The sequence below is a fragment of the Carassius auratus genome, unplaced genomic scaffold (assembly GCF_003368295.1).
Source record: "Carassius auratus strain Wakin unplaced genomic scaffold, ASM336829v1 scaf_tig00047801, whole genome shotgun sequence".
Classification (NCBI taxonomy): Eukaryota; Metazoa; Chordata; class Actinopteri; order Cypriniformes; family Cyprinidae; genus Carassius; species Carassius auratus.
The window spans coordinates 12051-29627 of record NW_020527049.1 but is presented as its reverse complement, the minus strand read 5'-3'; the positions used below and the strand labels follow the sequence as shown (position 1 = coordinate 29627).

General features: G+C 34.6%; 2 protein-coding genes across 3 annotated transcripts; one reads left to right on the top strand and one right to left on the bottom strand.

The window, feature by feature from the left end:
- Window positions 1-4855: 4855 nt before the first annotated feature.
- Window positions 4856-7087, bottom strand: LOC113088981 (density-regulated protein-like). Its single transcript, XM_026255878.1, has 5 exons — window positions 6916-7087; window positions 6171-6281; window positions 6000-6019; window positions 5173-5257; window positions 4856-5008 (listed from the first exon to the last, which is right to left on the bottom strand). The coding sequence occupies exons 2-5, from the start codon at window positions 6268-6270 to the stop codon at window positions 4908-4910; spliced, it is 306 nt and encodes a 101-aa protein (XP_026111663.1). The 5' UTR covers window positions 6271-6281; window positions 6916-7087; the 3' UTR covers window positions 4856-4907.
- Window positions 7088-7264: 177 nt separating this feature from the next.
- Window positions 7265-17508, top strand: LOC113088979 (coiled-coil domain-containing protein 62). 2 transcript variants are annotated; one of them, XM_026255875.1, is made up of 14 exons: window positions 7265-7732; window positions 7826-7866; window positions 8482-8619; window positions 9027-9219; window positions 10223-10389; window positions 12059-12160; window positions 12254-12425; window positions 12600-12716; window positions 13734-13822; window positions 14456-14556; window positions 15227-15754; window positions 16166-16301; window positions 16639-16857; window positions 16961-17508. In XM_026255875.1, exons 1-14 carry the CDS (start codon window positions 7660-7662, stop codon window positions 17012-17014), a joined length of 2130 nt encoding a protein of 709 aa, XP_026111660.1. In that variant the 5' UTR covers window positions 7265-7659; the 3' UTR covers window positions 17015-17508. The 2 variants fall into 2 exon arrangements, with proteins under 2 accessions (XP_026111660.1, XP_026111662.1); XM_026255877.1 differs by lacking the exon at window positions 15227-15754 and having other exon boundaries at window positions 7267-7732.
- The last annotated feature ends 69 nt before the right edge of the window (window positions 17509-17577 follow it).

Here is a 17577-nt window from a genome sequence, read left to right as displayed (position 1 = left end):
TTAGATCTCTCAGAGCCTGACACCGAGTAATTCTGGAGACTCCAGGAATATGGCAGTTCTGTAAAATGTTGGCGCTGGAGACTAAATGCTCCCTGATAGTTTCACACCTAATTCACTTAACACACACACACACACACACACACATTACCCACAGTGACAGTGGGACTGAGTGACATCAGATGTATGATAGTTTTTTAATTTTCTATCATCCATATAGTGTTGTATAGTCATGAAACTATTGTCATGAGACCAGTCATTCTGAGGAAATATGCCTCAGAATGACTTGTCTTTTATGTGTACATTTTTTTATAGTGTTTAGAAGCTGCACTTTAAAAAAATAAAAATACATTTACTGGTTCCTTTTTACTATTATTTAAAAAAATCACCACGACAAAACCCTTCAAGCTATCCAAAATTCATTCACACCTGTTCTGTAAGATACATTCTTTAAACAGTGGTAAAAGAGGATGTGGGGCTGAACCTTCAAGAGTCACTCAAAACGTATCTGTCCATAAAGCCTATAAAGAATTATTCTTAATATACAGTTCACAATACTTCAGCTTGTTATTCTAATTAAGTGAGGGTCATTTTATCAGTAAAATACATAAAATACATATTATTTTATTTGAAAGATTTCTATAAATTATTTAAATCATACTCGTTTCTCCAATAATTATTTAAAAGTAATCCTATAGCTCCCTCAGGTGGCCATTATAGGTACTAAGAATTGCAAGCTTGATTTATAAGTTATGATAGTTTAAATTTTATGCTGGCTCTTGAAAATGATAAAGCTATGAAACTTACTGTGCTTCCTTCAAATGAGGACTTCTACTTATATAAAAAATTATGAAGAGTTAGAATGAAAAATTGTAAAGATATAGTAAAATAACTATTGTATTTTTTTATGTTACTTTAATAAATCTCTATGGCAACACCATTTAAGCTATCCTAAACCCATTCACAATTTAACATCTCAGTATATTGGCATCATGTTGAAAAAGGAGTATGGAGTAGTATGAGGAGGAGTATGAATTCATTTACAGGCTGATTTTATCATAAATCCACAATAAAATTTCTGAGTTCTGTATCAATCTGTGTTGTTGTTTGTTTATTTTTATCTTTTATTGTTCATAGGAAGATAACTTACTCTCCTTTTTAATAAATGTGCTTATAAACCAAGGACAAGCTATTTATAGCTGTATTTATAAACTGCTTACTACTGACTATTAATATTGGGACAAGGCTTTATAAAGCATGAACTGACTATTTACTAATGAGTGCAGTTATTATAAAGTGTTATCCATGCATTTGCTAATGTTAACAAATTAGACATTATTTAACAGTGTTATCAAATCCTTAAATGACTCATAAGCATTTGTGAATGTTCTGCTTGCATTACAGCTTAGTATTGATCTGTGAGCTGAACAGTTTTACTGTTACATCCATGAGATTATGTAAGTTAAAATAAATATAATGTCACAGGATGTCATAGGTCAGTATCAAAATGAGTTTGAAATTATTATTTGCAGCACAAATAAGGTTTTTTTAGGATTTTTAAAAATCCCTAAAACTGTCAGAAAAAGGTTAAGGCCTAAGCTATTTCTATGTGAGTGGCTAAATTTATTTTTGTTTTTATAATTGTAATACACAAACTATGAAATTATACAAAATGTATAAAAAGGTAAATAAATAAATACGCACACATTAAAAAAGCAGCCAAGTCGAATGAGTTTCCTTTTTTATATAGATTAAAATTGAAGACAGAAGCAAGTGGTAAATGTGGTCACTTTAATATTCAAATCCAGTAGATCCAGTTGATGTTCACGTGGCTGTTTTCGTTTATAGTCGCCAAGCTATTATGTGTTTTGAAATAATCTTGTCCGTGATGTGTTCGTTCGTACGACGAAAGACAGAATCCTGCAGCTGGAGAGATATGTTATTCTGCCAGTCGCGCTTTCAAATAGTCTTGCACACTTAAACTGGTCACAAACACCTGCATTTACCTCTTGTTGTGTTACAGTGGGTTTATTGTGTGCATTTGTGGAAATATTTTATTTAAAAAAGCTCTTAAACAAGAATAAATTCGTTTGTTTTGAGCTCGACACTGTACGCGCTGATCGGAGGCGGTGATTTCAGATAGGCAGCCACAAATATTTCATTTTCACACAAACAGTTCAAAAACATCTTAATTTAGCTCTTGGTGTGTTCTAATTGGTTGATAGTGTGATATCGCTATAATAATTTATTTTTAAAAGCTTTAAAACAGGAATAAATTCGTTTTCTCTGAGCTCTTTACTCCAGACGCTTGTGATCACAGCGGTGATTCATCTCTGGTGTTTCTCACATATCTCTGGCCAGAAATAATTTATCCATGAGCCCTGAACCGGTAATAATCAGATATGTTGGTTTAGCTTGTCAGTGTGAATTAAATCTAAGTATTTGTTTGTATTTTTAACGGATTTAAAAGTGAAAGTAAAAGTTCGGGAATTGAACCTGTAGGGGCGCTATTTCTCTCAGACAATGGAAGTCTAAGCACACACACTCAAACAGAGGGACAGAGTGAGATGAGATGTCTGACAGTTTTTTAATTTTCTGTTATCCATACAGTGTTGTAAAGTCGTGAAACTATGCATATTTACTCAGAATGACTTTTTTCTGTATGAAAAAAGGTTTTGAAGTGTTTGGAATTTAAAAATGCAGGACAATTAATAATTCCATTTTTACTGTCATTTAAAAAAATCACCACGACAAAACCGTTCAAGCTATCCAAAATCCATTGGCAATTTAAGTTGTTTAAAATGTTTTGGCATCATGTAGACAAAGTTTGGTGTGTATAGTGTTACTCTCCTCTGAGCAGTATGCATTAATTCACAGCTAAATGTAAAATAAATCCACATTCAAATCAAAATAGCTGACTTCCTGTTGACCGTAGCTGATGACTGTGAATTAGAAAGTTGTCCGTCTTGATAAGAACAATTTTTGTACCGAGTTTGGTGTCTGTAGCTAAAACTAACCCCCCCACTTTTGACAAAAGGTGGCGCTATAGAGTGCCTCTTCCACGCCCTTTTAAAAGCTTTTTCAATTATCTAGCTATCACTAATACTGATATGTGTTTTGAGTTTCATGTAAATCTGAGGTTGTTATCTGCCTCAAAATCACCATAACAGAATATTCAAGTTTGACACGTTGCCATGCCAACAATATATAAGATATCAATATCCCCACAACAGATTTACATCGGCCATGTTTTGTCATTATTCTGATGAAGTTTGAAGCAAATCGAGTAAAAATAAGATGCTGAATTCAAAGCATTTTGAAAATGACTCACTTCCTGCTGCCAGTTGGTGGCGCTATAACGTTGACTCCTAATAGTCACATATATACGATCAGTATCATACATCGAACAAACCGATGAAGTTTGATCAAACTCAGGCAATGTATGTGGATGTTATTAGGCATTTCCTGTTTCTCACTTTTTGCCCTAATTTCAACGCCTCGCCACGGGCAAACCGTTCGAGATATCAAAAATCCCCTCGCAATTTTTCATCCCCAATGTCTTGAGATCATGTTCACCGAGTTTCGTGGCGAACGAGTTGAAAACCTCAGAGGAGTATTTCAAATTCCAGAGCATGCTTTTTTTAAACAGCCCTGAATAGCTGACTTCCTGTTGGGCGGAGCCTATGACATAAAGTGTGAAAGTTGTTCGGCTCAATGAGATCTATAAGTGTACCAAGTTTCATATAAATATATGCAAGTGTGTGTGAGCTATGGTTCATGATTTCTGACTGTGTTCCAGGGGGCGCTGTAGAGTCCCTGTGCCACGCCCTGGTCCCAGCCTCTGCGGCGTCCTGATGGCCGCAGATTACAATGTGTGTGCCAATTTTCAAGAGTTTTTGAGCATGTTAAGGCCCCCAAAAACCCCCGGAAGGTTTAATAAAAAATAAAAAAAATAATAATAAGAATAATCCTTAGAAGAACAATAGGGCTCTTCGCCCCTTCGGGCTTGAGCCCTAAATATGTCATTGGTGTTTGTTGGTAGCAACTAAAACAAAACATCGAAAAACAGTTTCGGTTACTGAAATTTTTTTTATGCAAATTTTAAACAAATGAGAATTTTAATTTAAAAAAACTATATATATATATATATATATATATATATATATATATATATATATATATATATATATATATATATATATATATACACACACACACACATTTTAAAACTAAATATTAAATAAACAACCAAAACTAATAACATGACAGAAGCCCAAACTAAAACTGAAATTATAACAATAAGGGCTTATAAAAAATATGAATAAATACTATATTAATTGCATACAAATAATACTAAAATAACACTAATAGGTTTAACCTGATCTTAACATAAAACCAACAACATAAAGCTAATAAAAAAACTCCCCTTTAGCTATTATTTAACTTCAAATGTTAAAACATAGGAGTAATTTACCACTTACTCCTTTTTAATAAAAGTTATCGGTCCATGCAGTAGAAATGCAATAAAAAAAATCAGTGCTATGTGATGATAAAAAAAAGAGAGAAAAAAAGACTCTTCTGAAGAAAGGTAGGAACAACCATACTGCACTGGGCTAAATCAGACTAAACATTAGTTGTGATTACTATCCGTATTATCTGTAGTTTTCACAAAAGCCCTGGCACTGTCAAAAGTTGACTGTATGATGCATTTTATGTCATCTTGCAAACTTTTGCTGATGAATAAACAGATATATTGGTGCAGGTAACTTGGAACATTGTAACAATACAAATCTGGCAACCTACCCTTAAAGACATTCAAAAAAAGTGGTGCGTTATGTGCGATATACACTTCCACTTCCACCAATCCAAATCATTTTCATTTATAGATGTTAAATGTAAAAGAATAATGTTTAACCTCTCTTCTGTTTCTTCTTCTCCTCTTCCTCTCCCACAGCGGGTGCCTCTCCTCCTCCTCCTCCTCCTCCTCCTCCTGTTGTTTCCTTCTTGGGTGCTGTACTTACACAACAGCAGTGACATCGGTGAGAAAACTACTAACTTTTAAAGCAGTGCATGTCATAATGGTGCCCACCGAATATTCTTTGTCTCAGTGTCTAATATATAAAATATGACTTGGTGACATTTTAGAAAAGTTGATGTAAAAGAAAATCTACTTACCCAGAGTCAGTTTAGCAAACACATCAGGAAAGTTCTTCTCAAGCCACTGTTTGCATTTAGCCGGCTCAGGCATGTACTCGCAGTACTAGCAGAGCAAAGCAGATGCATTTTATTCATTTGCTTTCTACCAACAGAATGTGTTATCATTTTTAAAGGAATAGTTCACCAAAAAATGAAAATTTTGAGAAATATAGCATTACATCAATTGTTGACCAACAGATGCTCTTCAGTGAATGAGTGCCGTCAGAAGGAGAGTCCAAACAGTTGATAAAAACATCACAATAATCCATCCACACCACTCCATCCATCAAGATGTTTTCAATTTAAATCATTGCTTCTTGACAAAATATTAGTGCATAATCCTTAAAACGAGTGCATCCACTGCACTCAAATACACTAATAGAGATACACTACTTTTAGAACTGTTTTCGCTTGTAGACATTTCATGATCTGTGCACATTTCTCTCCTGATTCAGACTAGATGACTTTTCCAATTGAGAAAGTAATTATTATTAATTGCAGATTTGCAATTGAAGCAGTGGTTTAAAGTTAAAAAGCCTCAGTTTTTTGCTTCACAAGATGTTAATTGGTGGACTGGAAATGTGTGGATTATTGTGATATTTTTTTATCAGCTGTTTGGACTCATTCTGACGGCACCCATTCACTGCATTGGTAAGTAAGTGATCTAATACCAAATTCCTCCAAATCTTTTCCCATGAACAAACAAACAAACTCATACACACATTGGGTGGTCTGAGGGTGAGTACATACTCAGCAAATTTCCATTTTATTAGGTGAACCATTCCTTGAACATGTGATGTACTCACCTCTACTGGCAGAGAACACACTGCAAGTAAAACAGGAGAGAAATGTTTGTATTACATGACAGCGAACCAGAATTCAATACAATTTTAACTACTTTTTAAATTTAATTAATATAATCAGACAATTAGCTTAGGCAGTACATTCATTTTTATTTATTTTTTGCACTTTCTCACCTCCACAATAGAGAACTTTCAGTGGGTACTTTGCATCTGGGTCGGCCCGATCCACTCTATTTTCTGGTGACCCCGACTCTGCATTCTCAGTAGTAGCCATATTACACAAATCTACAATCGATACAGAAGTGTTATTTTAGACTGATGCACAGAGACCAACACTTGAATTCTAAGCTATGGCAAAATCTATTCTAGGCTAAAATGTGCACTTAGAAGATATTATTCACTAACACCTAGAGTAAAGTGTTTAGTTTGCAAAAACCAATTTATTGTCTTTATAATGCATGCAGAGATGTGTTCTGTCTTGTTATACTCAAAATCTATAACAGATATAACTAAACACACATCAGGCAATTGCAAAAGGCCCTTCTGACAGATATCACTTCAGCACGATTTATCAACCTTGGGTGAATTTTAATAATATTTTAAAATTAATAAGACTCCCAAAACGTACTATTTTGGTTAACAAAATCACAAAAGATGTTTTAAGTAACGTACATTAAAAGTGCATTAAGTACATTGCTTTAGGGACACTAACCAACACACTATGATCAAACGCAATGGGTCTGATTAAAGGCTTTTCTTATTACACTAATAAATTAATTCAAATATCGTTTAAAACTCTTTTAGAGTCACTGACAGTGACTTGATTCTAGAAGCCTCCGAACAAGGATCCCTCATTCATTAGCCAGCACTGCTAATCAAAGCTCTCGTACAGCAGCCACGCGCTCCAGCTCATACATACCGCGTCGATATAAGCTCAGTAAACCTTGCTTTTGAGTAACACATTGATCATTATTAAATTAACTTGTGCGGATGCTCCGTAAAGGGTGAAAGAAATGTTGTTGCTCAGCACGCCTTCACTGTCTGATTTGGCTTTGGGTCCTGACAACGGCTGTCTAATGCAGCGCAACAACGTAGTTTGCGCTTTTGCCGTGTTACGTACGTACTTCGTGATTACATATTTTCGGGTTATACTAAAATAAAAATTTAAAAATCTGTAATGCGACTTTTATATAAGACATTTTATATAACCGAATGAAAAAGCATATGTATAAACAGAATTTTGAACTAATATTTTAAACCAGGCATCTCGTTGGACAGCCCCGTTAAGCGCGGATCCTAACATGCCGTTTGAGAATTCCGAAAATAATCACCCGCTTCTTATTACATACATTTCACACTGAATCTGAATGCAAATATTTAATTGCACACTTTTTAAAACTTAAAAGTGATTTTGATTATGAGTTAGGCTGTTTAGGTTGCATTTATTGTTGTTTTTTAATCCCGAGTGTTTTGTTTACACTTAAATAATGCATTTTTAAAAACAATCAAACTAAACTGTGTGTCATAATCAGGCACCGATAACAAGATATTGATATTGTGCATCGCTATGATGTTGGCGCTGCTGTTTTGTTCATTTAAAGTGAAGTTAGTAGTAAAACCAAGTCTTGTCTGCTAGTTCAGACATTTGTCTGTCAGTGTTTCAATGCGAGACGTGATGGAGGGCTTCAAGGAAACAAGAAACTCTAAAACCCTTGGAAGTTTTTCGATATCAAAAGGTGATAAACCTCATGTAAACATAAATGAATAGTAGAAACCCCTCAAATATAAAACATGATGATTATTTTTTGCATTAATTCATTCATTTACAGGATCTCCAGTGGAGCCCTGGCACAGTACTCCTCTAAAAAAGGTTGGTTGGTTGTTTTTTAAATCGTTTTATGTAAAGTATCGGTCATTAATGGATAGTGAAGGGCCACTAACAAGTGTCTATCATACACAGAGACTCATACTATCTCATGATGCAACTCATTAAGTTGGTTGAGAGAGTGTACAGAGCTGGAATAATTTGCATGTTAACTTTGAAGAAGCTAAAAATAATATTTAACATTTTTAGTCACTATATTCCGTTTGTGTTATTTGATGTTTGCGATGTATCTATGTTGGTGCTAAAATGATGAAACCAGATGTCTTATGATGAGCACAATAGCTATTCTGACTGATAGCTAATCTTTTGAAAATAATCATGAAAAATAACTAAAAAGGAATGTTTTCTCTCCACTTTTGTTATAAAGCTTCAATTTTCTCTTTAAACTTATTAAATACTAATTACACTTTGAATGTGTAATGTGTATTCTGTTTGCATAGTTTATATAGCACATTGTTGATTGTATCTATATTGTGACGCGTTTATGTTCCTTTGTATTTATTTTAACCTTGTTTTTAGTTCAAGCAGTTATATCTACAATTTAACACTTATTGGTGAATAAAAGATCTGATTCTGAGTTTACGATACTCCATTCTTCAGAATCTTTTTGCTGCTAATGAGGCGCCAGATTTTTCCTCCACCAAACTCAGAGATGAAAACAGAACAAGGCCTGCGAGACTGAGTCTACATGACCTCTCAGAACCAATGTCCTCTTTCTCATTAACACAGGACTTCCAGGTAACACGTTTGAAGTGGCTTGAACTGAAATCCCAGTTTTCCAAAATATAATTGTATTAAATAAAAATCTGCTGAAAACTTACTCTGTAGGTGAGTTTGTTTCTTTATAGTAAGAGGTTTGGAGAAATTTAGCATTACTAATAGATCCTTTGCAGTGAATGGGTGCCGTCAGAATGAGAGTCTAAACAGCTGATAAAAACATCACATTAATCCACAAGAAACCCACATCACTCCATTCCATCAGTAAACGTCTAATGAAGCAAAAAGCTGCGTGTTTGGAATCCATTTTCATCAAATTTGGATTTTTGGTTTAGCTATTCCTTTAAAACTGTGAATGGCATGGTAACTCCTGGATGACTTTGTGTTTTTGTTAACTAATTATTAACCTGTTTTTGGGTTGTTACTAGATCCCAGTTAATGGATTGGAGGTCTCCACTATCCAGAGGCAGCGTCTGGAGCTGCAGCTTCTCATAGCAGAACTGAAGGACCGCGACCAGGAGCTCAACACCATGGCAGCAGCCCATCACAAACAGCTGTTGTCCTGGGAGCAGGACCGTCAGAGAGTGCTGATCCTGGAACAGAGATGTGCCCGACTGGAGGGTGAGAGTGACTCCAGAGCAGGGTTAACAAAAATCTAACTCAGACTAAATGCAATTTTGTTAATTGAAATAAAGCTGACATAAATGTGAAAAACTAACTAAAAGAAGTTGACGCACTACCATTATTAACTGGAATTAAATCTAAAACTGAAATAAAAATAAATTAATCTTTAATGGTAAATGTCTAAAACATTACAACAAAATTACTTAAATTTAAACTTAATATGCTCAACTAAAATGAAAACTGAAAGTATAGAAATAAAAAAGCTAATTCAAGAATCAATAGTATAGTAATAATTGTATAATTAAAATATTAATAGCACTTCTCCAGATGCACTGTAAGTTCTGCTCCAAAACACTATAATTTAGTTTAAAATGACCATTTCCACTCTTTTTCTGTCCTGTAGAATTAGGTTGTTTTTGCTACTATACTTTTAAGAATTCTATATTCCCCCTTAAATGAAAGCACTATTATGAACTTTTGAAGTTTCAAAATATGGCTCTTCTTTTGCACCTTTGTATCAGTAAACAAATGTGTTTAAAGAATTTAACTGGAACATAGTTGCAGGAAATTCAATTTTTCTTGAATCTAAAAGTAATTAGAGCCACAGTCTCTTCTCCTCACCAAGGCTGTATTTATTTGATCATAAATGCAGTACACATTGTAAAATATTATTATAATTTCAAATAACTGTTTTCTATTTGAATACATTGTAAAATACAATTGCAGAATGTTCAGCATCATTCCTGCAGTCTTCAGTGTCACATGATTCTTCAGAAATCATTCTAATATACTGATTTGCTGTCAAAGGAACATTTCTTATTATTGTCAATGTTGCAATGAGTTGTACAGCTTAATTTTTTATATATTTTTATTTTACAGTCAATAATGTGTACTTGCTAATTAAAAGTATCAATTTCTTTAAAAAAAAGAAAAAAAAAGAAGAGGTCTTACTGATCCCAAACCTGACTGGTAATGTATTTGACTGCTGGTGTTTTCTCAGATGAGCTGGAGAAGCGTAACGAGTTGATCAGAGCTCTCAGTAAGAGGACGAAGGTGGCTGAATCGAGAGAGAAAGACTTGTACAGAGAGCTCAACAGCACACAACAGCAGCTTCACGAGCTGAGCTGCACACAGATGAACACCACCAGACATGAGCAGGACATGGAGGTGAAGTCAAATCTGTTTTTAGGTCTGAACTTTTGCCCCAGCATGTTCCATTTCCTTTTCCCATCCCTCTATCTTCCTACATCATTACTTTCCACTCTCTTTATCTTATGGTAAAACATTCCATAAGGGGCTGTTCACATATCGCATCTTTTGCACAATCAAGTTTGTTATTTCAAATGTAGATGTGCGGAAGGTGTGCTAAGTTTGGTCGGTATGTGAACACGGTGTGACATGCCCATTTTTTCCAGGGATGTATGCACTGCATCGAGATAAAAACATTTGAACTTTTCAGAATGCTGCAAGCGCACCGCGGGTCATGTGACAAGAACCAACCAATCAGCTTCATCCTTTCCCATAACAGCATTGAAAGTTCAGCCAAGATGAAGGAACAGCTGATCATAGCTGTACAGGGTTAGCCAGTTTTAAATATATTTAGTAGCAGAGCTACTGCAAGTTATTGCTGCAAATCCTTTTATTCTTCGCTGAAACTTCTGCTCTTCATGGAAAGTGCAGGTCATGGTTGCTCCGCAATGACAGATGCCTCCGGAGCACAAGCGCCCGAACGCTTTGGAAGAAAACAGAAAGCGACGCGCCTAGCATTTTCCACACGTTTTTGGGCACGAAGTGAACGGCCCCTAACTTGTTATTAGGGATGTAACCTTATCAAAATCTCACGATATGATAAAATCATGACATGAAGTCCACAATACAATATTTGTTGCGATATTAATTGTTTTTTAGCACAATTTAAAATTAATGTAATGCACTTTGAGAGTTCAAAATTAAGAGCTAAAACCCATGTTCATAACTAAAAAATCTTAAGTCAGAAAAAAAGTCAAGTCAAAAGTGAATTTTGAACTTTAAAGGGAACTCAACACTCTTTTTATTTGTGATATAACATCTCAGTCTAAATTACATTCACACTGGTGTTTTAGGAAGCCAAACAAATCAGAATAGAATAATAGTAATAACAACAATGACAGTAATAACCATATTTTGTAAAATAAATATTATAAATATAAATTTTTTGCTTTAAACTACAGACGGGAAATTGCAATATCTTTTCCTAATTTCTAAACTTTAAAGAAATATTTAGAATTTGGACTGCATTTAAACCGCTAGCTGTCAGCAATTCATACTGCACTTTTAAGCTTTTATTTTGAGAGAACTGGCAGTAGAGCTTTTATTTTGAAGGAAATCTCCAGCTTCACTGAAATCAGGCTCACAAAAACATGTCTCACTTCAAATCTAGTGTAATGTTGTAATCATCTGCCACGTAAATGAAGCATAACTAGTGGCCATTGTGTTCCTAAATGCATGCTAAACTCACAGCACATGCAATAAATGAGTTCACTGCATTCACTGTGAACGGAGCCGTTCTGAGGCGCAGGAAAACACCATATCATGAGCAATGTGTGTACTTCACTTTAAAACATGCAGCAAAAACAGATTTGATGAAGGGATTAAGCCATATTGTGCTTTCAGTTTTAGCTTGTTTGATAGATACAGTACTGGGCCAAAGCATATCGGCCCAAATCACAACAAAGGTCTTTTATGTTAGAATAAGAAGTTACTAAACTTCACTTTTCTGGATAACCTTTTGTTTCATATCATCATGTGACCACAATAATATCGAGACAACTGTTCTTATAATTTCTGTTATCCATAGGAGCGGAACCAGAGTCTGAACTCCACGGTCATGATGCTGTCATCACAGGTGGGACAGCTGCAGGTGCGCGAGGAGGAGCTCAGCTCCATGCTCAAACTGAAGGTAGAAGACGCTCAAACACTCATGCACACATACATTATCTTAAATCCTGATTATTCAGACACATAATGTAAGCACATGATTTTTTTTCACCAGGATAAAGATATGATTGAGGCCACCAATCACATTTTAGAGCTCTCTGGTCGTCTTTGCGAACTAGAGAAATCACTCGAACAGCTGCGAACACGTGAGAGCAAAACACTGCAAGAAATGGAGGAACACAAACACCGTTTCAGAGAGAGCAGACACAAAAACGCACAGCTTAAAGGTAGACATTGTTATTTCAAAATCTCTCGCTTTGTCCGAAATGTAATACTGTATAGAAGCTACTTTGAAACTGTCTCTGCGACAGTTAAAAAGTACATTCTAAATCATGTTCATGTGAATCTATTCATGCTGGATTCATCAGGATGCTATCAGTACGTTTTAATTTTTTGTGCAGCCGAGCTTCAGGAGAAAACCATCGAGAACAACAGCCAGAGAGAAGAGCTCATCCGCTATAAGCAGGAAAACCAGCTGTTGAAGAAAGACATCACTTCTGTTGAACTTCAGATGATGAGTATGCCACTACCGCATGTGTCATAGTGTAATATAGGCTCTGTTTCCAACCTTAGACAGCATCATAGATGTGCTTCAGACACAGAAACATCTGTAGAAACATTGCATCATGTTTTCTTCACTAATCAGGCGGTCCCAGAATGCATTGTGATTTGACACCATTAAAAACATTTTTTTTGTTCAGCACCCAAAATAATGTTATTAAAGTAATCACACACACATTCACTCAGCATTTATTTATATGTATTGTATTTATTTTTATTTGACTATTTGGTTGCTAAAAAAAAAGTTAACATCTAACTAATATTGGACTTCCACACTTTGTGTCAACTTTTCAAATCAGTTGACCTAAAATATTTACTTTAAGTACTCCCCGTTTGTTTTTAAATAATTCAAGAACAAATTTACGTTTACAGTTCTTTGATGTAGTTAAGTAATCAAATGAAATGCATGTAAATAAATGCAATATCTGATATTTTTAAATATATTTGAAACATTTAATATTGTAACCTTTTTTCTCCATTTTTTTTAAATGATTTATTTATTTGTTTTAATTTTATATTTGTATGATTTAATTAATTACTAATTATAATGTATTTAATAATTTAATAAATTATTATTTAGCTTTTCATCAACTCATGAAGTTCATCTAATTTGGGCACCCTTGTTATTTTCAAGTAACTGCATGAATGTTAATTAAAAAATAAATAAATGAATAATTACAAATCTGAAAATTAGCTAGCAGGCGGTTCCTGTAGTGAGATTTAAATTTTGTGCCAGTAAAAATTATTAAATACATTTTACAAACACTTTAGATCTTGTTATTAATACCTATTGCCAATTTTTTTTAATTTGTCTTAAAAATGTAATGTCTGAAATTTTTGAAAGAAAGATTCACCCTCACTGGATCAGAACAGAGCCATTTAAAAACTGATATAAACAGCAGATGCAGAAACATAATTTACAGTCTTATGCTCACTGTTTTAAATTAATGGAGGTTGTGGTGTCTGTTGGCCAGATGAAGATAAAAGCTGGAGGGATGATTTACTTGAACTCTCCCGATCAAAACAAGCTCGAGTGGAATCTGAGCTGCTCTGTCTGCGGCAGGTACTGTCTTTCAAAACTCCCTCTCTTTACATCATCCAATGCCAGCCAGCGTTCATTTTTAGAAATCTCTGCCCTGTGCATTTGCTTCAGAGTTGTATTTCCAGTTTTTCAGCATGCTTGCAAGACTTCCTGCGTTCCTTTTTCATGACTTAGTGTTTTAAACATGGTCGTGATCTCTTCTAAAACAGCACCATTAATCTTGAAAGAACAGGTTATAACCCAGTGTTACTTTAGTACTGAGATGCTTATAGTTTTTATATTTAGTTTTCGGTTTTTGTAATTTAATTGTGTCTTTTTATTTAATTATTTTTATTTAGTTTTTTTTTGTTTTGTTTAGTTTGAGTCATTTTAGGGCTTGAAGAAAATTACTTCCCTTGTCAATTAGCTAAAAAAAAAAGTTTTTTTTCCCTGTATATTTTATTGGATTTCACTTAAAGTTAGCGATGATTACACTTTTTAAACCTTTTTGCCATTTTTATAATGAGCCTTTTCATGTTTCTCTATAATCCTGATCCATATTTCTGTACTTAAAGCATCAGAAGTGCTCTTGATTGGTTAGGGTTTTCTTTCACACCAATGCAGCACATAATAAATGATTGATAGGGTTATGATTATTGCATATGTTTGTGACAGGTGTGTGAAAGCCAACAGAATGACCTCCAGCTGCTGAAGTTGAACTTGGAGAGCGCCAGAGAGACACTCCGACATCATGAGGGTCAAAGGTCACATGAGAGGTGGGCATCTGCAACATTTGTTTTATAAAATCAAATTACTTATTTCAGCCACTGGCTTTACATTTTACAGTATTTGTTTGTTTTTACTATTATACTTTTTTAATATATTGAATTATTTGTATATTTTAAGTTTAATTTTAGTTTCATTAATAGTAAATTGTAATAGAGAAATATAGCTATAGCACTTCTGTTGTTATTATCTTTTTAAAATATTGCTATTTAAGTCTAATATATTTTTATTTATGTTTTAGTTTTTTATTCATTTCTGGTCAGTAATTTCATTTTAAATTAGTTTTTATAATTTATATGTTTAGTTTTCACTTTAATTTTAGTTTATTAATGTTTTTTTGTAATATTGTAAAATATTAATATTACTATGTAGGTTTAATATAATGTTTTAGTTAAGTTTTTATTCATATCCAGTCAGTTTTATTTTTAATTAGATTTTATTTGTAATATTTTCTGTTCATTTAATATTACTTGTATAGGTTTAATTTATTCTTATTTAGTTTTTATTTCATTTTCAGTATGTATTTGTATTTCCATTCGGTTATTTTAGTTCTTATTTATTAACTTATTTCAGTTATTTGCCAAAGCAATATTTCCAACTTTTTAAATCGATTAACCCAGGTCTAGGTGTCTTGAGTTATGAGTGTTGTTGTGTTCGTAGGGCTGATTCTGGTTTAGGAGACAGTCATGTGCTAGAAAACAGTGATCATCAGGAAGGGACAGAACTTGAAACAGGGCTAATGTCCACCCTGTGCCATAGCACAAGTGGAAATGCCCCATCGATTTTAATGCAGCGTCCTTGTGTTGAAATGGAAACACAGACTGACTTTGAGCATGACTTTGGCACGGCTTTGAGCACCACAAACCATGAATTCACAGAGCTTTCAGCTGTAGTGGAAAGTTGCTGTGGTGCCAACATTAAGAACAGCTGTGCGACTAGCCAGTGTGACATCAGTGAACAAGAATCACCCAAGATGGAAATGAGGGAAAGAGCGAACAACTGTGTTGAGCCGTCATCCCAGTCTCTCTGCTGTGATAATGCTGACAGCCCATCAGAAGAGCCACACTGTCAGGCAGTGTATTGTGACACTAGAGCTGATGTGGATGTAATGGCTGTCATTGACTATGATTCAGAGACAGGAACTCCTGTCTGTGTAGTCGATGTGGATATCAGTCCAAGAATCTCTTGGTAGGCTTCTCTAGCTTTATTAAAACATCTTGCAAGTCAGGTCGAAATCCAAATGCAACGTTTCTTGTTTGTCCCCCAACCCGCCCCAGTTAAAAGCAATAATTCATGCATGCGGCAAATGCTTTTATCCAAAGCAACTTACATTGCATTCAATCGTAATCTTATCAGGTCATGGATTTCCTAGGAATCAGACCCACACTGCGGCGATGCTAAAAACACACCAATTTTAAATATATTTTTTGGTGGCTAATTAAAGGAGAGCTTAGTTTTACTATGTCCTACCATAATAAAATCCATTGCCCTGAATATTGCAGGTTATAGGTATGTTTTAAGATCAAGCAGGCAAAAAAACAAAAACAATGTTGATTTTGTTGGCCTGATCGTAACAGTGACTTTCTCTTCATCAACTAGCACAGCAGATCTGAGCCTTCTTCATCTGGATTGCCCCTCCCCCTGTCACAGAAGTAGGCGGAGCTCTGTCTGTTTACCCGATTCTACGCTTAGCATTGAACTCTGTGCAAATGATGTAGCTCGCCATGGCAATGAGGTAGCTCAACAATACAATGCAAAAATACAACTCCATCTGTATTCATATAGAAAATTTTTCCTTCTTGAAAAGTATAACCCATGCGAATTTTGTAAATTGCATTACTTTTTTCCTGTAAAATAATGATAAAAATATATTATTATTATTAAATGTTCCTTTTTTTACAGTACAGTAGCATTATTGCAATAGTAAAATATTTAATTAATAAATACTCATTTTGCATGGCACAAAATTGTATTATTGTTGCAAGAGTAATAGATTATTATTATTTTTTTAATAATAATACTTTTGTACAATACAATATTATTAGCATCTCGTGTCTTTTCATGCCACGCAGGAGGGCTACATCTCGTCCACATCACGGTTACAGCGTCTGCTGGCCGAGTCTCAGGAAATGGTGGCAAGTTTGGAGAATTCTACCAAGAAATCTGTGAGCCCAACGAAACCTCAGAGCCCAATGAACCGTGATGTCATTTGTCACCTCCAAAGTAATCATGGCAACGGCAGCCACTCCCAATCCTCCACCCTTAGCCAGGAGGGCAGACAAACACACGGGGTACCCATTACATCACAAAACTCATTTACATAACACTTTAATGCATAGTATGCTTCAAGATGAAACTGCAGCTAAATGGCATTTTCTCCTTATTGTCCTGAAGGAAAGAGACTCCCAGATCGAAAGCAGCCCACGTTTGCATCAAGGAAACAAGTAATGTGGTCCATAAAGCCAGCAGAAGCAGCGAATCCCCGCTTACTTCCATCTTCTCCACAGCTTCTGAAAATAAATCAGTTCTTTGCAACCAAAGAGGAGTTTTGTGAAGCTAACAAGTAGTTTTAACAGATTTACATTTTTATCAAAGTCTATTTTTATGATACGTGTATTAAAATAAGCATTAATGATTAATGCTACAGAAGCACTACCTCTGAACAATGTAAAGACTGTCGTTATTTATAAACTACTTTCTTCAAGTGTTAAACCTGTCATACAAGATGACACAGTGGTGCTGGTTGTTTTTTGTGTCATTCCAGTTTCACTGTCATCAAACAGGTTTGGTTTCAGAGATAATGAACTGTGATGTGGCTCTTGTCCCGATCATTGTTTCACACCTGAAATGCAGTCTTGTTCTCACAGTAAGGACAAGGAGCCACCGAAATTTGCCTGATCTCAGGACATTTGAAAGAACAATAAAGGTCTTTACATGCTGTCATTAACTTTATTCTTTTAAGAGTGACATTTTAGTGTTTATTTATAATAAACAAATAAACACTAAAATAA